Here is a 23,511-nt window from a genome sequence, read left to right as displayed (position 1 = left end):
CTAGAACATTTGTTTATCTATTCAACAATTCTCTCAGAAGATCTCAGATCTCAGAAGAGAAGTGAAGATATCACTTGTTGTTTCCGGCTACTTGTCTATAAGCTTGAATATATTCTGTAGACAATTTTAAAATCACCACATGGAAAAGGAAACAAGCACCATGTCCTGTACAATCCTTAATGAGCTGCGTCTGGAGGGAAGGTTCTGTGATGTGGTTATTAAAGTCAACAGCACTGAGTTTAACGCCCACAAGGCCATCCTGTGTGGCTGCAGCGCCTATTTCAGGTAGGTTGGTTCAGGTTAGCTTGGTTCATGTTAGCTTGGTTCAGGTTAGCTTGGTATGGATGGATGTGTCCGTCATCTAGACGCTTCAATGAATGAATTTGATTTGAATAATTTACTTTGACTGTGATAAGACCCTATACTGTACTTCTCCTGTAGAAAGATACTATACTGTACTTCTACTGTAAACAGATACTATACTGAAAAACACCTACTGTACGTAAGAATGCTCTTTGTCGACTATAGCTCTGCCTTCAACACTATACTCCCCTGTAAACTCATCAGTAAACTCCAAACCCTGGGTCTGTGTAATATACTGTGTAACTGGGTGCTGGACTTCCACATAAGCCGCCAGGCTGGGCAACTACACCTCATCCACCCTGTCTCTCAGCACCGGCACCCCGCAGGGTTGCGTACTAAGCCCATTACTGTACACCCTGCTCACACATGACTGTTCCCCCTCCTACCCCTCCAATTACATCATCAAGTTCGCAGACGATACCACAGTTGTGGGTCTCATAACAAACAACAATGAGTCTGCCTACAGGAGGGAGGTGGAAGACCTTACAGCCTGGTGTGACAGCAACAACCTGGTGCTCAACATAAAGAAAACAAGAGAGATCATAGTGGATTTTAGAAGATCAAGGCCTGACCACTCCCCTCTGCTCATCAACAACGAGGTAGTGGAGAGGGTCACTGAGTTCAAGTTCCTGGGTCTCAGTGTGAGTGAGACCCTGTCCTGGAGCACCAACACCGCCTCAGTGATCGGAAAAGCTCAGCAAGCTGAAGCAGGCTGGCCTGCCACGAAATCTCTTGTCAACTTTTATCATTGTGCGGTTGAGAGTGTGCTGACCTACGGTGTGTCTGTGTGGTTTTCCAGCTGCACAAAGACAGAGCAAGAGGCTCTACAGAGGGTGGTGAAGGCGGCAGGCAGGATCGTCGGGACTCCTCTACCAAACATCACCTCCGTCTTCACCTCCCGCTGCCTCCACCGCTCCAAGTGTATCATCAAGGACCAGTCTCACCCAGCACATCACCTCTTTCAGCTCCTCCCCTCAGGGAGGAGATACCGGTCCATACATGCCAAGAGTTCAAGATTTATGAACAGCTTTTTCCCCCAAGCAGTCAGACTGTTAAACTCTCATTGACTGTCCCCTCACATGCACATGCACTTTAGCCGGACTTGATAATCACTATGTTACCGCTCATCATGCACCTTATTATTTAAAATATTCTGTTATATGTACAGTGTTATGTGTTGCATGTATGTATATTGTACTACGGTCTTTGGGAGCTCCCCTGAAATTTTGTTGTATACTTGTGTGCAATGACAATTAAAAGTCTATTCTATTCTATTCTATTCTACTATGAAAATATACCATACTTCTACTGTGAAAAAACCTTATGCTTCTGTGAAAATACCGTATACTATACCTCTACTGTAAACAGATACTATACTGTATATCTACTGTAAACAACATATTATACTTCTACTGTGCTAAGACCCTATACTTCTACAGTGAAAATATATTAGTACACAGGACAGAATGTTGCTTACTGTTTACTCATCAGATATCTCTATATTCTGCATCCCACAGAAACCTCTTCACTCTAATGGAGTGGAGCGACTCAGAGAAACCAGTCTACAGTATCCCTGGGTTGTCCGCGGCTATGATGCAGCTCATCATAGAGTATGCCTACACACGCTTTGTGCCGGTGACAGCAGAGAACGTGGAAGAGCTTCTGGTGGCTGCAGACCAGCTTCTCGTCACTGGCATAGTAGGAGCGTGCTCTGACTTCCAAGAGGGCCAGCTGTCTCTGGAAAACTGTGTCGGCATCTGGAGGTTTGCGGACATCTACTGCTGCCCTGACCTGAAGCGCAAGGCCTATCTCTTCATCGTGTGCCACTTTGAGGAGATGCTGCGTGTCTCACAGGAGTTTGTGGAGCTGTCCCTGCAGCAACTGGTGGACATCATCGAGAGGGATGACCTGAACGTGAAGAGCGAGGAGACGGTGTTCGAGGCCGTCCTCCGTTGGATCGAGCACTCCTGTGAGGAGCGTAAAACACACATCCCTTTGCTGCTGCCCAAGGTAACTAATTGTATCACTGTATATCTGTATGTCATGTATGTCATACATGTCTTGATGAATAAAAAATGGGGGACCCTGATGTAAACAAGACGGAGGTCTTTTTCTGGTCTGCATCCTCTAGGGCTGACCTTCGAATTTTTTTCTGGAATTCGAAGCTTCTGGGCCGAGATTCGATTTTAATTCGAAGCTTAAAAAAAGAAAAAACTAATTTCAAATACTTTTTTTTAAATATATATATATTTTTGGGACTTGTACAGCACTTTGTTCAACTTTGTCAGTGCTGTAAAGTTTAAACCTTTTTAAATCTTAGACAAACGAAACACTTTGCTTTCATGAAATATTGTAAGCCGTCATTTGAGGCTTTATAAAAGCAGCACAATGAACACAAATCTGTCAGTGCCGAGTCCGACCTCATCTTAAATAACAAACAGCATTGCTTGTTGTAGTTAACAAAGAGAGGCAGAGTTGATTTTGCACACAATAAAAAAGAAAAAAAATATTCATATTTAAAAAAGAATATATTTAATAGTCGAATTTCTTTTTCATATTCGAAAATATATATTTTCGAATATATACGAATTTTCATATTCGAATCTCAAGTATTTAAGACAGCCCTAACATCCTCATTACAATTGTTTGTATTGAGCCGTAGTTTTCAATCAATCAATCAATCAATACAGTTGTTCTCAAACATTTGGGTCCAAACTGTTCCCTTAGAAACAGAATTCCAGTGAAACCGTCTACAACCGCTGTCTAAGTTGTACCCGCCGTCTGCTTGTCTCTTCCCAGGTTCGCATGGGCTTGATGAGGCCTGACTACTTCCTGAACAACGTCCAGAACAACCCTGTGGTGAGGGACAGCCACGACTGCAGGTCGCTCATCCTCAGCGTCCTGAACCCCCCTGGCTCCGACAGGCTCCCAAACCCCCTGACCCGCCCACGCCTGCCCCAGGAGGTCCTATTGGCCATCGGAGGCTGGAGTAATGGCAGTATTGTCATGGAGGCTTACGATATCCAAGCCGATGGATGGATGGACGTGCGTGTAGAGGCGGAGAGTCCCCGGGGCTACCATGGCACCGCTTATCTCCACGGTCTGGTCTACTGCGTCGGCGGCCAGGGCGGCGTAGAGCGTCTCAGCAGTGTGTGCAGGTTCAACCCCGTCACTCGCAGCTGGCTGCAGGCGGCTCCCATGCACTCACGCCGCTGTGACGTCAGCGTGGTCGCGTTGGACGGCTGTATCTACGCCATGGGAGGGCAGGACGGACACAGGATACTGAACACCGCCGAGCGTTACGAGCCTGAAACCAACCAGTGGACACTGATCTCACCCATGCTGGAGCACAGGAGCGGCGCCGGGGCAGCAGCCCTCCAGGGCAAGGTGGGTATCATTCAGAATCAGAAATGTCTTCATCAAGTCAGCTGCACATACAAGGATTTTGTCTTGGTCCTTTGGTCCATCAACATTAACAGACAAGACAATTAAAGTAGAATGAAATAAAATGGAATATATAAACTAAATTAGAATATTCTTTCTTATTACAGGTTTACATCTGTGGTGGCGACAACCAGGCGGAGTGTCTGCTCACAGCTGAGTGCTACAGCCCAGACACCGACCAGTGGACTCTGATCGCCCCCATGAGCAGCAGGCGTGCCGGAGTGGGAGTGGCTGCGTACGGAGGACAAGTCTATGTGGTAGGTGCACACGGAGACAAATGCTTTATACTAGATATTTATATAGTTATGTATCATTTGACTTGCAATGCTGCTGTGATGCCCTCATTTCCCTAAGTGGATTAATAACGTGTCTGCCTGCGTTAACCACACACTAAAACATTCCTCTCATGTGTCCTGTCCTCAGGTGGGAGGGTTTGACGGTGGAAACTACCTGCGTAGCGCGGAGGCCTACAGCCCCCTGACTGACTCCTGGAGTGCCCTGCCCGACATGCTCACCCCCCGCAGCCAGTTTGGCATCGGGGTGCTGGACAACCTGCTCTTCGTGGTCGGAGGCTTCAACCCTAACTGCTGCCTAAGAGGGTTGCTCTCCAAGGTGGAGCGCTACGACCAGAGCAGTGACAGGTGGACTGTAGCCAAGGACATGAAGATCCAGCGCAGTGCCCTAAGCTGCTGCATAATGCATGGCCTCCCTAACATGAGCCAGTACGCTGCTCCCCGTGGCTCCCTGCAGTGACCCCTGGAGGAGGAGGAGGAGGTGGAGCAGGAGGAGGAGGAGGAGGAGGAGGAGGAGAGGGAGGAGGAGGAGAATGAGGAGGATAATGAGAAGGAGGAGGGGAGGAGGAGAATGAGGAGGAGAGGGAGGAGGAGAATGAGGAGGAGGAGGATGAGAGGGAGGAGGAGGAGAGGGAGGAGAAGGAGAGGGAGGAGGAGGAGGAGGAGGAGGAGGAGGAGGAGGAGGAGGAGGAGAAGGAGGAGGAGGAGAGGGAAGAGGAGAATGAGGAGGAAGTGGAGGAGAGGGAGGAGGAGGAGAGGGAGGAGGAGGAGGAGGAGGAGGAGGAGGAGGAGGAGGAGGAGGAGGAGGAGGAGGAGGAGGAGGAGGAGAAGGAGGAGGAGGAGGATTTGATTTGATTTGATTAGGGATCCCCATTAGCTGGTGCGATAGCAACCAGCTAGTTTTCCTGCGGTCCACACACAAAAAAACATACAAAAACAATCACTATTGCAAAAACAAAATTATTAAAAGTCAGTACACACAATGCATAATGAACCTACTGTAACAATTAAGATAGCTAAAATTACATTAGTGTAAAACAAAGAAAAATTACTTTACAGTGTTAAAAACAATTTATAAACAATTTAAGATTATTTTTTAAAGTGAATCTACTGTAAATGCAGCAGAGGTTCCGAGGCAGGCCATTCCAAAGAGTTAATGCTCTAAAAATAAAAGATCTCCCCAAAGCGCTGGTTCTAGGACCTGGCAATTCAAGCTGCCCACTACTGGAACCTCTAGTGTAATGCTCGTGCACAGTATTACTAAAAACAATCTGATTATGTATAAAAACAGGAGTTTTACTGCTCATGACCAACTTGAACAGCACAAGTATATTAAAGGAGGAGGAGGAGAGGGAGGAGGAGTAGAGGGAGGAGGAGAGGGAGGAGGAGTAGAGGGAGGAGGAGGAGGAGGAGAGGCAGGAGGATGAGGAGAGGGAGGAGGAGGAGAGGGAGGAGGAGAGGGAGGGGGAGGAGAGGGAGGAGGAGGAGGAGGAGAGGGAGGAGGAGAGGGAGGAGGAGGAGAGGGAGGAGGAGAAGGAGGAGGAGCAGGAGGAGGAGGAGGAAAGGGAGGAGGAGAGAGGAGGAGGAGAGGGAGGAGGAACAGGAGGAGGAGGAGGAGGAGGAGAGGGAGGAGGATGAGGAGGAGAGGGAGGAGGAGGCAGCAGGGGGATCATCTAAGAATCTTAAACATGTATTAGACCAAAATAAATCCTACGAAATGAATAAATGACTATCAGCCAAAGGTGGTGACGTTTCTTTCTTAGTAATTCCGACAATATCTGTTTTTAGTTTGTGTAATGCACATAATATGAGTACTTACACCCCCAACCCAAGCAGATTGCAGATCACTCTCTCTATGTGGAGGCTACCATCTCTCCTCACTGAGATACTGGACACACACACACAGGGTGCGAACCATGGGTAAGCTGGGTGAGCCATTGGCTCCCCTAGATCAGACATCAGCTCCCCTGAAAACATGATTTGTGAATTTTTGGGGGGTCTCTAAATTACTGAAAATAAATGCTATTTTTGCCATGCATTTCTCATTTTTCTGTAATTTTCTGTATCATCATCGTGTATAATAATAAACGTAGGCTATTTTGATGTATGATTAATGATTTGCGCACTAATTCCCACACACCGTAATATGGCAACATGCATGCTATTCTTGCAATTACCATTCGGAGCGCGGTGGCGCTGCAGCCTGCAGGCACGCATGGCACAAATCAAACTTGACCCACGTTGTAACCTGTGACTTGACAGTGATAGTTTGACAGGTAAATAAGGTAATCACTCAGGAATGGATAATGTCGAAACGAAAAATGCAACAAGTAAGCCTTTTAACGTTAGGTTATGGCTATAACCAAGTTCTGTTAGTTAGGGGTGACGCTTGGCATCACACTGCACTCCCTCGCGTACGTGCACGCGCACTGAATAAAATTCCACAAAATATACCTTTAATACCAGTATTAGTCTGACCACACCCCTCATCAGCTTACCTTCATAAGCAGGTGTGTGGTCACCTGCTCTCCTCCTACCCAAGCTTTCACCACAAGGTGAGGTCAAGGGCTGCAGCGGCCGTCTGATGCCAAGCGTCACCCCTAACTAACAGAACTTGGTTATAGCCATAACCTAACGTTCTGTTCCGTTAGGGGCTCTGCTTGGCATCACACTGCACAAAGGGAGGCCAAGCGGAGCCGCTGGCTGACAAAAACACCCCGCTGACAGCCCCCCACAACCATCAGAACAGGGAGGGCCGAGCCCCCCCGGCCCCCCCTAATGGAGGGCATCCCCCCTATTAGGGGCTTCACGGGAGGGCGACGGACCCGACCGTGCGAAGAGGCACTCAAGCAACTCAACGCACAGGGTGAGCAGACCGTGGCTTGACCCCACGACTACACCCACGCACAACCCGCATGCCACCCGGGAACGAACGTAGGAAACAACCTCGTTACTGCCCCCAGAATCACGGGATCAAGGGCAAACCCAACCCCGTGGCAAAGCTGTAGCAGCGGAGCGCGAAGGAAGACCCAGACCCACCAAAAGGACTGGACTCCCTGGAATGGGGGCCCGGAGAAGTCCATGATGCCAGCATCAAGACCCCACCAGGTGGGCACCTAGTGACCCCGCCCCCCACATCGCCAGCGTATTCGGACAAAGGCCCCTCAGCCGAGCGGGCCCTGTCCTTCCCAACAGTACACCGCCTGGAACACAGGCCCTGCAACAGGCAGACAGCATGGTCGTAACACACAAGAGTTAACCAACGGAAGCAGGCAGTGCACCGGGAAAAAAGACCAGGCAACAGGCTGTCAACCCAAGCCTGGAGACTGCGGATGAGGCAGGCGCCAGAAAGGACAGCTGAAAACAGCCGCCCCGGCGGAAGGGGCGTATGCTGGCGTTGTCGCATAACCAAGCCTCCATAGAGAAGGCCGATACGATCGGCAGACGTCATGAACGTGCAGGGGCACCCTCAACCGGAGAAACCGGGAGTTGACACTGCAGCAACACACCAGAGAACCAACCACCTAGGCATTACCCCATGCAATGGTTGGTCCCATAACCCCTCAGGAAAGAAACCCCAAAAACACACCTGCGGCACTGCCGCAGCCCGCGTTCTGGTTTCCAACAGGGCTATCCCGGGCCTACGGGTCAACGAACATTACCCCGGACCGGGCCCGGTGATACGGGGGGCACAGGGTCCCCCGAGGAGGTTAAAACCACCCCAACAGGCCCCTCAGCGCCAAGCGCAAGAGAAGAGCGCAAAAATGGAAGACCAGCCCCAGCACCCCGCACTCGGTATTCCCAGGAGGTCACCCAACCAAGTACCAACCAAGACCAACCCGCACAGCGGCCGAGATCCGACGAGATCGGGCGCGTACAGGTCGGCACGGCCGTAAGCCATTACGACAGTGCAGAATACAACGCACCTAACAAGGGTTCCATAACGCTCAACCCTGTGACACCCGGACCGACCCAGCATTTTTCCCCCTGAAAAAACCCCAAGTCCCTCAGGGTACCAGAACAGCAGATCTGCATCCCCAGCGGACAACGGGTGCAACTGATCTGGACCAGCGCGACCAGAACCAGTCCCGTGCCCTAATCACGCCGACCTGCCAACCCCAGGAGAAGGGGCAGATATGCGTGTTGATCCCAACATAAAAAGAAGGCGCCACCCAGACGTGTCGTATGAACCGCGCCCGGTGGCCCACCCCTAGGGCGTGAGACCCTTCCCCATATGTCCAGACCCATTCCGTCATCATCCCCTGACATGAACGGGAACCCATCGACAACCACACAGGGTGTCGGAAGAGGAAAAAACCCCCATCCCAATTGCTTCATAAAAACGCTGTTTCACCCAAGCAATCAAGGCGCGCCAGTCAGCCAATGCCCCAAAAGCACATCCTGAGCTAGCACTATGTGTGCGTTTGGACATACCCACATCAACAATAGGCCGTTTAGACCACCATATTGAATCCCCAAGACGCCCAGGGAAACGACAAGAGGGGCGAGATGCAATCAACTCCATGAATGAATGAATGAAAAAGTTTACCCAACAGACTGCAGAAAGGGTAAAACCCAGTACGGCAATACACACAATAGGTTAAGGGGAGGCAGACCTGAGAAAAGACGTTAGTCTTGTTTCCATCAGGGACCCTCATTTCCAATCCATCATAGACACATTCAACTCTTTATAAAAATAAAGAAAAGGCATCACCCGTACGACCCAACTGCACAGCTGGGAGTAAAAACCCTGTTTTCACATGATTCCAATCCAGTCACTCTTTTTAATCAGAGTGTAAGACCAGACCCTCCCAGAAACACCTTCCCACATGAGACTATGGTCAAGAAAAAGATATGTAAACTGTGAGTCACGTGACCAATTGACTCAAGTTCGACACATAAACCGGGCGCAGCAGAACTGTGAGCCCTACGCCCAACCTCGACATCTTTAAGACACCAGCTCATGGAAGGCGTCGCCATAGCAACACCGCTACAATGGGCGGGGAAAACCTACCGGATCCTGTCATGTAACAGGAGTCGGTAGAATACCCCTTCCCCCCCCCCCCCCCCCCCCCCCCCCCCCCCTGCCAAGCACTGGCTTGGCCCTGACTGGCTCAGCAGAAGAGATCAAAAATCCCCTAAACCAATCAAGTGGGAAAGGAGGGGTTTATTCGACACCCCCTCCCGAAAACACACCCATAATCCCTACACACAGAAAAACAACCGTAGCCATCTTGAAAAACCTCCGGTAGAAAGCAAAGCATAGCGAAGCTAATACAATGTCCGCTACCCACAAAATGTGTAAAAGGTTTTACAACAAAACACAAGTCGCCTGTGCGTGAATCCTATACCCATTGCCTATGTCGTACATAGGAAAAAACGCTGATCGAGAGTAAACGGCTAAGCCGTGAAATGTGTGTGTACGAGTATTACTGCAACTAAACAACACAGCATTGCGAAACACATATACTTAGTTAAAGCAATGGAATAACACCAGTTCTAACTGCATGTGGAGCATCAAGCTAAATAGAACCTATTACTGAGTACGTTGCAGACCTTGCTTAACCTCGTAACACAACACAACTCATCCCACAACGTAAAAAAGGGCAGATTCATATATACACAACCCCACCATATGATTTGTTTGAAGAAACACACAGTTTGTTCGGCCAAAACACAGTCCCCCTCCATCGGGGAACTTTTTTATTTAATAACTAAAACGTGTCAAGGCACAAAAACATAGAGGGGCCGGGGAGGGTGTAGGAGAGGGGACACAGAGGGGAAAAGGTCACTCCTAACGGCGTCTGCCACCTCGCGCCGCTCGAGTCTTGCCACCCCGAGGAGCCCCGGAGGGACGGTAGGTTACAGTCTGCTGGACACAACGTTCCCTACCGTCTCCTCCGGTCTGGGATGGGCCGGCGGTGCCCGAAGCGCCGTGTCGTCCCCTGGCCCTCTTGGCAGGGCCAGCAGCGGCGGCGGAGGCAGTGGTAGCGGCGACGGAGACAGCTCGACGTCGCGGAAGCCTTCTGCCTCCACCGGCAAGGACGGGAGGCGGAAAATGGGGTTGGAGAATGGACCTCTCCTCTGCCATCTCTCTGCATGTTGAGGTCATCAACCGCAGGGCCTTCCCGAACAGGCCAGCGTCGGAGAGGGCGGCCGTCAGAAGAGGAGCTCTCTTCTTCTCTGGCACACGGGCCTGCTCCAGCCAAAGGTGACGCTGGCCCAGGGTGGCCAGGGCGCGCACTTTCCCCATGGCTATGGCCAGCACCTGGGAAAGGTGCAGGACAGCTCCCGCAGCCTGGGTGATCTGATCGCATTTTACCTCGGTCAGATCCGTGCCGCCCGTCATTATCCCCGATACAAATCTAGCCAGGTGGGCGATGTTAGACGCCGCAGCCAGCGATTGTGTACCAGCGATAAATAACTGGTCACCCCAATAAGCCAATCGCCTAGCCGATTTCCCCTGGAGGACCGGCTTGCATAGTGGTTCCCACACCATATCCGGACAGAGGAGCGCGGCCATCGGACTGTCAAGCCGAGGCACGCCCTCCCCCATACCTTTGACCAACCCCGCTACCCGCGTAACTGGTACGTAGGTAGGAGTTAGTCCCATGATGTTGGTCACCGCCTGACCCCGACGAACATAGGCCCCCATCGATGGGAAAAATGGGTAGACAACGTCCACCCCTCTCACTGGGGGACGCTGCCAGGGATGGCCTATGAGGTCATCAGGGACAGGTGCAGGCAATGGCAGCGGCACACCGTTTGCGGTGGCGGCTACCGCCATGAGCTCGGGAAACAAGGCCCGCAGTTCCCCCTGCGAACCTTCCTCCACCGACCCCGCATCCCTCACATACAGCAGGCTGCGACTGGTCAAGGAGCCACAATCTGATGTGGCCGACAGTAGGGCATCCTGCCGATGAGGCCAAGGTGGTTCCTCGACATCCTCGAACAGGGCGCCCCATGGAGCCATTTCCCCCCCCTCCGGGGACTCCTGAGGAGGGATACTCTCCTCCACGGGGCCCTCATACAAAAATCCGTCCGCCTCGTCCATGAAGTCCTCAGTCTCCATCGGAAATCCCGAGCCGGACGCATCTTCGCTGGTCTCCAGCAGCTCCCCAAACCCAGGCCGTTCGCGTCTGCACGCCACCATCTTGCGACGCGAGCGAGCAGACGCGAAAAGTTTGCGTCGCAAATCCCCTGGCTCCAAAACAACCCCCCGTTCACCAACGGGCGATTCCCCAGAACCAGAGGAACCAGAGTCGAGATCAGGCCATCGCCGGAGCGACGGCACCGAACCCTCGGCTCTTCGGTGAGGCAAACTATCCACCGGCAGTCTCCCGGGCTGGGTCGGCAACCACGAGAGTGGCAACAGCCCAGCACCGAGGCGCACGACGGAGGCGGGAATGGAGAACCGGTGGTGAAGAGTAGGTCTAGCGGGTCTACTCTCCGCGGAATACATTATGACCCAACCTTTTCTTGTACAACAGATGTGAGAGAAGAAAAGATTAAGCACAATGTAAACCAGTCACAACTCTTTTCAACTAACAACACGTCAAGTGGGGTACTACCGAGGCACTTCCTTGTGGTGAAAGCGAGAAGGAGGAGAGCAGGTGACCACACACCTGCTTATGAAGGTAAGCTGATGAGGGGTGTGGTCAGACTAATACTGGTATTAAAGGTATATTTTGTGGAATTTTATTCAGTGCACGTGCACGTACGCGAGGGAGTGCAGTGTGATGCCAAGCAGAGCCCCTAACGGAACAGAACCAGTTTTGGTTTCACGAAGAAGGTGAAGCAGCCAATCGACTTGACAGAGCAGCAGGAGGCGGGATCATCTACAGGAGACGCCGTTACACCTGCTGCTGGCGCTGCTGCGGTGGGGACCATGTCTCTGACAACGCCCGGTGGCGTGAATACTTTCGGCAGCCAACATGCCCTTCCGCATTGCTCTGATTGGCCGAGCGCGCGCATGAGCCGCGACTCGCTCCAGGCAGGAATACTAAACTCCGCTTAATGCAATTTATACAAATGGAAGTATTAATTACGCCGTAACGAATCATTAAAAAGATATACCGTTAACTGGAATATGTTGTTTCTTTACACATATGTTGGATTATGTAATTGGTTTGTCATGACAAACCAATAAAAAATCGCGAATTAACCGCTGGCTACAACAACACACAGTAGTTTCAAGTTTCTTTAATAGTTGTCATACAGAAGTACAGAATACTTTCATACAAAATGCTTCTTACTGTTACGCTCCAGAGACTGTGCTAGACAAGATAGTATCAAATAACATAGTATAGCATGTAATTTAGAAGAAGAAAATGAGGTCACAGTGTTCGGTATAGACATATGTACAATGTTCTGAGTTACCATATAATATACAATACTATGCAGTGTACTAATGTACAGTACTATATAGTGCAAAGCAGAAATGGGATGAGGTACAATTTAGGTACAATTTACAGTAAGGTGTACGAGTTGTAGTGCAATCCTTCATCAATAAATATAAAGTGTGGGGAGTGGGTGCTACAGTGTGTTTGTTTAAAGTGGGTGTGTGCTATAAAGTGTGTGGAGTGGGTGCTACAGTGTGTTTGTTTAAAGTGAGTGTGTGCGTGTGGATGTGTGTGCTATGTGCGTTTGGTGGTTGTTGTTGTGTAGTGTTCATTGTTCGTTTAGCAGCCTGATGGCCTGGGGATAGAAGCTTCTTCTGAGTCTTTCTGTGCTCGCCTTGAGACTCCGGTATCGCTTGCCTGACCGCAGCAGTTCAAAGAGGCAGTTGTTCGGGTGACTGGAGTCTTTAATGATTCTCTTAGCCTTGCCCTTGCAACGCTTGTTGTAAATGTTCTGGAGGGTGGGGAGCCCCCCTCCAATTGTGCGTTCGGCTGAACGTGTCACTCTTTGTAGTCTGCTTCGGTCTTGTGCAGTGCTATTCCCAAACCAGGAGGTGATGTTGCCGGTCAAGATGCTCTCTATTGTACATGAGTAGAAGTTCTTAAGGATCTTCTGACTGACTTGGAACTTCCTTAGGCGCCTGAGGAAGTAGAGGCGTTGTCGTGCCTTCTTCACAACACTGTCAATGTGTGTGGTCCATGTCAAGTCCTCGGATATGTATAGGCTCCGAGGTACTTAAAGCTGTTGACTCTCTCAACCGGTGCCCCGTCGATGCTGAGGGGGCTGTAGTCCTTGACCCCCGACCTCCTGAAGTCCACAATCATCTCCTTTGTTTTGCTGACGTTCAGGGAGAGGCTGTTTTCCTGGCACCATCCCGCCAGGACCTTGACCTCTTCCAGGTAGGCCCTCTCGTCGTTGGCAGAGATCAGGCCCACCACCACTGTGTCGTCAGCAAATTTGATGATTGTATTGCTACTCCGCTGAGCCACACAGTCGTGTGTGTACAGGGAGTAGAGGAGGGGACTCAGAACACAGCCCTGGGGGGCCCCTATGTTGAGGGTGATGGATGAGGAGGTGCAGTTGCCTGCTCTCACCACCTGGGGTCTGCCAGTCAGGAAGTCCAAGACCCACTGGCAGAGGTCATAGTTCAAGCCCAGGTCCCTGAGCTTGGCTATGAGTATGGAGGGGACTATGGTATTGAATGCCGAGCTGTAGTCGATGAATAGCATTCTCACATAGTTCCCCTGCCTCTTGTCCAGGTGTGATGCTGCTGTGTGCAGCACATGGGCTATGGCGTCCTCCGTGGACCTGTTGGGGCGGTATGCAAATTGCAGGGGGTCCATGTTGATGGGGAGGGAGGAGCAGATGTAGCCCTTTACTAGCGTCTCAAAGCACTTCATGGCTATGGAGGTGAGAGCTACAGGGCGGTAGTCGTTGAGGCAAGCAGGCTTGGATTTTTTGGGTACAGGGATAATAGTAACTACATGCATCATTGTTTACAATGAACGGTGGCGTTAATCGAAAGGACTAACCTAAAGTTAGTTGTTCACCAACAATCTACAGACACAAACAAACACAGAACCAGACTGTTATATTAAATTAATTGATTGCTGTTTAACGCGTCCGTGTCCAGTCCTTTCGATTAATGCCACCGTTCATTGTAAACAATGATGCATGTAGTTACTGTGTGTTGTTGTAGCCACCGGTTAATTCGCGATTTTTTATTGGTTTGTCATGACAAACCAATTACATAATCCAACATATGTGTAAAGAAACAACATGTTCCAGTTAACGGTATATATTTTTAATGATTCGTTACGGCGTAATCAATACTTCCATTTGTATACATTGCCCTAAGCGGAGTTTAGTATTCCTGCCTGGCTGAGGAGCGCGTCGCGGCTCATGCGCATGCGCGCTAGGCCAATCAGAGCAACGCGGAAGGGCATGTTGGCTGCCCAAAGTATTCACGCCACCGGGTGACCGTGCCGGCGCCTGCGGTCGTATCAGAACACAGGATAGGCCGAGAGAAGAAGCTGGAGATGGGGGTAATTTGGGTAACAGATCTCCAATCTAACTAAATGGATACTTTTTTTTATCATGGAATGTGCTGTGCAAGCCCAGACCGTCCAGACAACAAGACAACAAGTGATTCGCACACAAACACACACACACACACACACACACACACACACACTTGTTTTGCAAGTTAAAGCTACAATAAGATCTTTTATTTTATTTAGCTGCAAAACATATCTTAACCCTTTCTACCATTTCCTTTCCTTTTTTTTTTTTTTTTTTTTTTTTTATTCTAAACTCGCACAGACCTTTGTGACTCATCTGAGACCTTGAAATTGCAATGACGATTGAATCCTGCCAGGTGGCAGTATCACCTACCTTATGAACATGCATATGAGCAGCTGTAATAATATAGGTTTCAGGCGAGCAGCCGCGAGATTTGCGCATACGCTGCACAAAACCCACTTTATCTCACAATCTAGAAAACCAGCCTGGATTATTTTGAAACAGGGCGATGTTTAGCTCGGGATTGTGCACAAACGAGGGTATCTAGAAACAAACTATTTTTTACATGTTGGAGTATAAATAGTGCATGTCAAATGAGCCATATTATTGTCTCCATAGCTATAATATAGAATATACAATAGCTCAGTAAAGATCGTGAAATATCGTCAGGGAGTACAGATGGAAAAACAGCGTGGCACTCAATGAGTTTGGACACCCTGGCTCACAGTCTACTGACCAGCATAGATGGTTTCAACTTGACAACATAAACATTCTAAATGGACCCCAGTTTACTTCCTGTTGCAGTGTTTGCTAATATCAAAGCTAACAGTAAATAAACTGGGGTTCAAGCTCTTCCATGGCAACAGAAATCCAGTCAAACGTCTATAACCTTTAGTATGTTTTGAAAGTAAATCTTTCCAACCCTGATTGCAGTCCACTTTCTAAGGAAAAAACACTGCAAACAATCTTGTTTTTCAGTGCAGGTAAGCCAAGTCAAGTCAAGAGTTTTATTTGTCACGGCATACAAGTATACAATGAAATGCGGGTGGTCTTGCCCGCAAAGATGTGCAATACAGTAATAACAACATATAATGGAATCCAATAAAACAACATTGTGCAATAAACAGTAACATAGTAGGGCATATCGGTATTTGTACATAAGTTATTTACAGAGCATGGAGGACATGCTAGGTCCTGTGGTAGTGCATACACTGTTAGCTAGGGATGAGGCACTGGGTCTTTCTGTACATTGCTATTTTATACAATCTCAGGTTATACTATACTGTTTTTAAAGTGACCTTTCCTTAGTGGCCATAAGTGTGGGCGTGTGCAGCATGAGTGTGTGCTTGCTCATGTTAAAGTGGCTGCTCGTGTGTGAGCATGTACAGTGTGTGTATCGTGTGTGTGCTCATGTGTGCTTGAGTGTGGAGAGTTCAGTGTTCAAGGCTCTGATGGCCTGGGGGAAGAAGCTGAGCCGAAGCCTCTCTGTCCTAGTAGCTGGGGTTCGCAGGCGTCTGCCTGACCTCAGCAGCATGAACAGGCTGTTGTTGGGGTGGTGTGGGTCTTTCATTATTCTGCAGGCTCTGGATTTGCACCTCTTGTTGTATAGAACCTGCAGGGGTGGTAGTGCAATACCCGTGGTACGCTCGGCTGAGCGCACCACTCTCTGTAGGGCCTTCTTGTCCTGTGCCGTGCTGTTTCCATACCAGGCAGTGATGTTTCCAGTCAAGATGCTCTCTACAGCTCCTGAGTAGAAGGACTGGAATATCTTCCCAGATACTCTGAACTTCCTTAACTGTCTCAGGTGGTAGAGGCGCTGCTTCGCCTTTTTTACGACTGAGTCTATGTGTGTTGACCATGTCAGATCCTCTGAGATGTGGACCCCCAGGTACTTAAAGCTGCTCACCCTGTCCATGGTAGCCCCGTTTATCCTCAGTGGTGTGTGTGTCTCCTGCTGTCCTCTCCTATAATCCACGATCAGCTCCTTGGTTTTACCAATGTTCAGGAGCAGGCTGTTGTCCTGGCACCAGCGTTCCAGTACCTCAACCTCCTCCCGGTAGGCCTTCTCGTCGTTGTCCGAGATCAGCCCCACCACCACTGTGTCGTTTGCAAACTTCACTATGGAGTTGGAGCTGAACTTGGCCACACAGTCGTGTGTGTATAGTGAGTACAGCAGGGGTAGGTTGCAATCAGGGTTACTCACTCACATGGTTCAACGCAGTCTCATCAGAAAACTTGAATAAAATACTAATCGACCACAGGAAAAAAGGTACATAAGGTATGTTATATTATAGCCACAAGTAATATATGTATGTATTGTATTGGCAAAAGTCTAAAACAAACACCGCGACCAGGAGTTGATTTGATTTGATTTGATGTAAAGAGATGTGACTGTGCATTAGGGCGGGCCATACTATACATTTTATTTCAATCAATCAAGAGGGTGTTCAAATCATGTATATTGGTCTGTAGAACACATCAGATTTAAAAAAGAATTTATTCTGATAACCCTAATCAATTTGCAGTTGATTATTCCATTTTTGATTATTTTGTTATGCTTCTGGAAGAAAGAAAGTTTGGGGGCTTTTTATTTCAAAGTTAGAGCTTTTATTTTGGTAACTTCCTCTTTGGACAGCAGTTATATAATCTTGTTGCTGAAAGACAGGTTGGCAATCCTTATCCATCTGTCTTCTGTTCTCTTCTTATGGCATTGCCTGTAAGTACGTTTTTTTTAAATTATTTTAACATATTGGAATTGGAATATTTTCTTTCTGTAATAGTTCTGTAATAGTTACCTTTGTAATACTTTAATACCTGTCTGTAGTGGATACTTACCTGTGTATTATTGTTTTTATTTCAATTTGAACTAGTTAAAAATGGCTCAAGTCAAAACAAGAATGAAATGAGTCAAGTCAAGAGTCAAGTCAAGTCAAGTTCTCATTGGGTGGGAGCTGTTGGTGTCTGAATTGCCAACTGTGAGGGATATCATGAGGTATGGCATCTACTTGAGGGAGCAAAATTAAGATGACAGGAGGAACTACCCAGTGGACCAGCTGGTGGGCAGTGTTGTGCTAGTTACTGAAAAATAGTAACTCAGTTACTTTACTAGTTACTTCATTTCAAAGTAACTTCGTTACTGTACTAGTTACTTACACCCAAAAGTAATGAGTTACTGTGAAAAGTAACTATTTAGTTATTTAAAAAAAAGATTAAAAAAAAAGATTGCTCCCGAGTCCCATGCCCTGAATGAATGAATCCAAAATGTCAATGTGGTTAGAAGTGGTGGAGAGAATAAAAGCTAGCTTATAATGGTAGTGTCTGGTTAGGTGCGAGGGATAGTGGAGGTACTTCTCAAGGTGGGGTCCGGGAGGGGGGGGTTCGAGCTGAGCATATGTATGTAGGGTTTTTTTTTTTTAGATAACAGGTATTATGGGTATATCTTATATAAAACAACTAACCAAAAGGTGATCCCATTGGATGTGCCCTGACAATTAATGCTTGTATATCTTATCGTGTGTTGTCATGTTTGTTTATATGTTTGTTTTAAAAAAGAATAATAAAAAAAAATACAAAAAAAAAAAATAAAGATTGCTCCCGAGTCCCATGCCCTATAGTACTCAAAATCGGTTGATCAACTTGACAGTTTCCATTCACATCACCGAACTCTGCTAAGCAATGTGGTCTAGATACAAACACAAATCTGACACAAACAAATGTTGTCCCGAGTCATATAATAAGAAGTGCGCCGGTTGAAGGAACAGCCTTGATGTCGCCGGAGCGTTTCATTATAACCATTATAATTCAAGGGTACTACGACTATGCTTGCACCTCATGGTACCAAAGCACCTCAAAGGCGCTTAAAACAAAATTACAAACATCACAAAACAAACTGGTCAGACTACTACTTGACCTGAACCCCAGAACCCACCTCACCCCTGCCCACTTTGACAACCTAGGATGGCTTAGAGTAGACGACAAGAGTACAGCAACTTGCAATGGGCCTGGTCTACAAGATACACTATACGACCGGGGTACCCATGTACATGTCAAAATACTTCCCAAAGGTCAGTGAATACCACAACCACTACACCAGAGGAAGCTCAACAAATCATGTAAAACCCAGATTCGGCTCAAACAAGGGACTAAACACGTTTCGCAATTATGCCACAACAATGTGGAACGCCCTACCCAAAGCTAGCGGTAACAGTACTGTATATTTGAATACCGTTTATGTCACAAATGTATCAGTACTAAATACCTATATGTCCCTATGCCATAAATGTCATGTATGTTGTGTATGTCATAAATGTCTATATGAATTGAAAATGGGGGACCCTGATGGAAACAAGACAAACGTCTTTCTCTGGTCTGCATCCCCTTAACAATTGTATGTATTGAGCCGTACTGTATTGTACCCATTCTGCAATCTGTTAAATAAAGTTTTCATTCATTCATTCATTCACCATCTTGCAAGTTGCAACGTTGTTTAAGATATCAATCAAAGCATTGCAACGTTAGAATAGTTAGGATATCAATTGTGCATGAAAGGACTATATTTATATTGTTTGGTTAGTATTATATGAGATTCCCTGGCAGATTTCGTACAGTCAAAATCCGTTGATCAACTTGAGTTTCACTCACCAAAGTCTGCGGTGGTTGAGATGTAGTAACGTTACGTTAGTCCAGTTGACTCCAGCAGCGCCTCAAACATGTTCTTTATCTCGTTTCCATGTTGTATATTAATTATCTCTCCAAGTAGTTGCTAAATGGTTTGTTAGTTTGTTACTGCATTCTTTGTATGTAGATTCATAGCGAGCGTTTGTTTTGTTTACAATAGAGAGGGTCTATTTCTTTCCGTAGCCGCATTTGTTGCGCACTTCTGATTGGCCAGTGGCCAGACTCGCCTCGTATCATTCTACGCGGGTGGGGATGAGGATAATAATAATATTAATAATCACTACCGCTCGCTATCAATCTACGCCGTATATAACGCAAATAACGCAGTGACGAACCATTCAGTAACGTAAGTAGCGTTACTGAATTTCAAAAGTAATGCGTTAGAGTACTAGTTGCGGCAAAAAGTAACTTCGTTTCTGTAACGTGTTACTTTGTAACGCGTTAGTCCCAACACTGCTGGTGGGTGACATCTACCCTGGTCTGATTTGTAAGTGGAGCGATGCTAATGCTATTTTCAAGCCACCTGTTATGAATGAAAAGGTGACCGTCATGCCCAAGCTCAAGCAGGTCTGGAATCAGGCAGTGACGTTTTCTATTGAGAAGGGCTTGATGCCAAAGAGAGGTTCAGTGTCAAGTCAGACAAGTTATTTGATATATTGTCTTGCACATGTCAGATTACCGGTTGTAAGGGGGGAGGCTGTGAGGGCTGTGTGATCCAAGCCCGCATCAACTGTTCCTACAGCAGAGAGAAAGGGATTCCTGTGACAGAGCTTGCCTACATCAAGGGACAGAAAAAGAAGGAAGTAAGGGACCCCACCAAATGGGGGTCCCTGATCTGCCAGTTCACAAGAGACTGAGGACGCTGGAAAGGCAGGGGGTGGACGAATGCAGAGAAAAGGAGGAAGCAGCAAGGAGGAAGATGCTGAAGTGGCAGAGAAGGCAGCCAGGAAGGATGTTGAGAGATGTTTGGCAGATGCTGATGCGGATCTGGAATTGGAATCTGGAATTGGTGCTGAAGATGCATTTATCCCTGAAACTGACCCTGGGTCTGCAGCTTCAGCAAAGGTACAGACAAACTATGATGAGCTTCAAAACATGGCATAGGGCTGAGGCCAACTGCAGCAATAGCAACTGCAGCTCTGATTGATTGCAGGAATCATCACAGAAGACAACACAAGTAAAGTGATTGATACAAACAAGGTCAAGAGAGCACAGGAGAGGTTGATGAGAGAGCTGGGGGAAGAGTGAGGAGAAGTGCAGGGAGGGGGGGGGGCTCCTGCATCTTCTATGATGGGTGGATTTACCTGGCCAATGTGATGATGGAAGCTGAGGGCAGTGACCAATGTTTTCCTGCGAAGATCAAGGAAGAACAATATAGTGTTGCTAGTGAGCCTGGCAGCAACTATCTGTTCCACTTTACACCAGAGGAAGCAACTAAAGTCTTGGGGTCTTGGGGTTATCATACTGTAGATTCAGAACTGAACTTCAATTATCATATTAACAAAGTGACCAAGACATCGTTCTTCCATCTCAGAAATATAGCAAAAGTACGACCATTTATTAATCAAAACGATGCTGAGAAGCGAATTCATGCATTCATATCTAGCCGGTTAGACTACTGTAATACACTTTTTACAGGTCTCCCTAAGAAAACCACAGAGAGGCTTCAGCTAATCCAAAACTCTGCAGCCCGACTGCTTACTAGAACCAAAAGGAGAGAGCACATTAGTCCAGTCTTAGCTGCTCTACACTGGCTTCCTGTAACATTTAGAATTGACTTCAAGGTCCTTCTCCTTACATACAAAGCTCTAAATGGACAGGGACCTAGCTACATTGCCAACACTCTAATAAATTACAGGCCAGCAAGAACTACAATCATCAGCTGCTGGACTACTAGAGGCTCCCAGAAGCAGTCAAAAGAGGATCGGTAATGCAGCCTTTATCAACTATGCCCCAAAACTATGGAACAAACTACCCCAAAACATCAGGGAAGCCAACTCGCTAGACATCTTCAAAAGACAGCTTATTGCTCAGGCGTTTAAATGAAACATCAGGGATATCCTGACACAAATTGTACTTTACCTGCACTATTCTTACCCTACCTACACTTCCTATCAAATTCATGTGTCGGTTCTATGCACTGTAATTTTAAGAGCACTGCTCTGTTGTAATTCAAAATTGAACTATTTTATCACACTTTTTACTTCTTACTGATGCACTGCTCTGTTGTATGTCAAATACCCTGTTGTATGTCCGTTCTATTTTATAATTGTTTGCCTATTTTTAAACTGAATCCAACGCACTTTGTTTTTACTCTGTCTATTCTATTTTTATTAATTGTATTACTGAATGAAACTGTAAACAGAAAGGCCTATTGGGATGCTAGATCCTAATGTGAAACACTATGATTTACCTTACCTTGCTACCTCTCTATCTTTTTTTATGCTCGCTTATGCCTGTATTTTTTACTGTTGTGAAGCCCTTTGAACTGCAACTTCTGTATGAAAAGTGCTATACAAATAAAGTTTATTATTATTATTAAAGCAGAGTCCCATGCAGGGCAGATTGATAAGGTCCTGTCTTCCTGGTTGAAAGAGAAGGGTTTTGACAAGACCGCGTGGGCCAATGGAGAAGATCCAAAAATGTCAACACTGGTGTGATGCGAGAGCTGGAGCTGCACCATAGGAAAAGCTGGTCTGGTTGGTGTGCAACCTGATCTTGACCCCTACTATAGAGGCGGCACAGTGGTGTAGTAGTTAACACTGTCGCCTCACAGCTAGAAGGTCCTGGGTTCGATTCCTGCTTGGGGACCAGGTTGCCGCGTTGCCAGTTACCCAGGTGGGGTATCTCCCGGGCCTTTCTGTGTGGAGTTTGCATGTTCTCCCCGTGCTCGCAAGGGTTTCCCCTCCCGATAAGATAAACCCAATGGAAAAACTTGCACAACAGATCGTTAACGCTGTTGCGTCCCTGACGAAGAGGGACAGGAGCACTTGGTTTGGTGCTCCTGTCCGCTCCACTATCTGCTCCCGGCTGCCCTTGGGGGGAAGGATGACGGGATGGGTCAAGTGCAGAGAACATTTCATTCAGCGACTCAGTGCATGTTTGTGTGTGTGTGTGTGTTCCTGTGGGTTGCCCATCGCATGTGTGTGTGTTAAAATCTGCATGACAAATAAAGACTTCTTCTTATTATTATTCTTGTCAGACAACAAATTATTGGAGTGTATTATCCATGTTGGTACAATGTGAAGGTCAAGCACTCATGGATCGAAGGGTCTAGGCTAGGGCTGGGCGATTAATCGATATTATCGATTAATTCGAATGAATGATTTAGGACGATTTAATTTTTTTTATTGATTTTCAAAACAAACAAAAAAATGTCACCTTTTATTTTACAAAAAGTGATGTTTGGTGAAAGTTAGATTTGCACTTTATTAATCCCAATAGGGACATTCATTCTTGTTTGATGATCAAGAGGCACCTTTTATTTGTTTTAAGTGAAGTTTGGTGAAAAAGCAAGTTATTGCACTATTAATCCCAATAGGGACATTCATCTTTGTTTGATCAAGAGTAACCTTTTATATATATATATATATATATATATATATATATTGTATTTTTATTTTTTAAGTGAAGATTGGTGAAAGTTAGGTTTGCACTTCAATCCCAATAGGGACATTCATCTTGGTTTGATAAATTTTTTGTGTCAAATAAAAACAAAGGTTATTTGAATGATTTCCTTGGCGTTTCTAGTTTTCAAGAGAAGAAAATCGATTAAAATCGTAAATCGGATTTTTTTTTTAAATAATCTGGGATTTTATTTTTAGGCCATATCGCCCAGCCCTATAGTCTAGGCACATCCTGTTTCCTAGAGGAAGGAGGACCTTGTGATGCCGACTGTGGGAAGATCTGCTTGGTATGCCCACAGTGAAGCCATCCTCCAAACAGGATCAGAAGGAGAGAATTGAGGGGGTGGAGAGAACCCTGGCCATCAGTGGAGAGGAGGACCCAGACATTCAGCTGGTGGACTCCTCTGTCAGGACCAAAATAACACATGACATCAATTATGATGCATCCAGCATCTGAGACTTGAACTGCTGGTCAGAAGGTGTGTCAGAGCCACCTCTCACCTGCTTCCTAAGCACCTCAGAACTTCATCAACACCCCCATGTAGGTGCTCAACTGACCTTGCCACACACAAAGCAAGGTGACTGAGGCTTCTGCAATACTTCTCACAGGAAAAGAGGATCATATAATGTAAATGTAAATTTACCATTTACATTTAAGGATCAGGGCTCAGGAGACCAGTAGGAAG

The 23,511-nt window shown here is 47.1% G+C and overlaps 2 protein-coding genes across 2 annotated transcripts in view; one reads left to right on the top strand and one right to left on the bottom strand.

Annotated features, from left to right (window-relative positions):
- LOC311237157 (rod cGMP-specific 3',5'-cyclic phosphodiesterase subunit beta-like) overlaps positions 1-23,511 on the bottom strand; it is a gene marked incomplete at both ends in the record, with an annotated part of 77,939 nt that overhangs the window by 50,505 nt on the left and 3,923 nt on the right. The gene's annotated exons all lie outside the window — the stretch shown is intronic.
- On the top strand, positions 509-23,282 carry LOC311236444 (uncharacterized protein; the record flags this gene model as incomplete). Its single annotated transcript, XM_084324125.1, has 7 exons — positions 509-642; positions 1,881-1,973; positions 3,288-3,750; positions 3,915-4,064; positions 4,231-4,448; positions 20,042-20,264; positions 23,145-23,282. The coding sequence occupies 7 exons, from the start codon at positions 509-511 to the stop codon at positions 23,280-23,282; spliced, it is 1,419 nt and encodes a 472-aa protein (XP_084180251.1).

This window comes from Notolepis coatsorum, assembly GCF_963971535.1.
Source record: "Notolepis coatsorum genome assembly, chromosome: 11".
In the NCBI taxonomy this organism is placed as follows: Eukaryota; Metazoa; Chordata; class Actinopteri; order Aulopiformes; family Paralepididae; genus Notolepis; species Notolepis coatsorum.
Note: the sequence above shows the minus strand (reverse complement) of the source record. Positions and strands in the feature narration are given on the sequence as shown.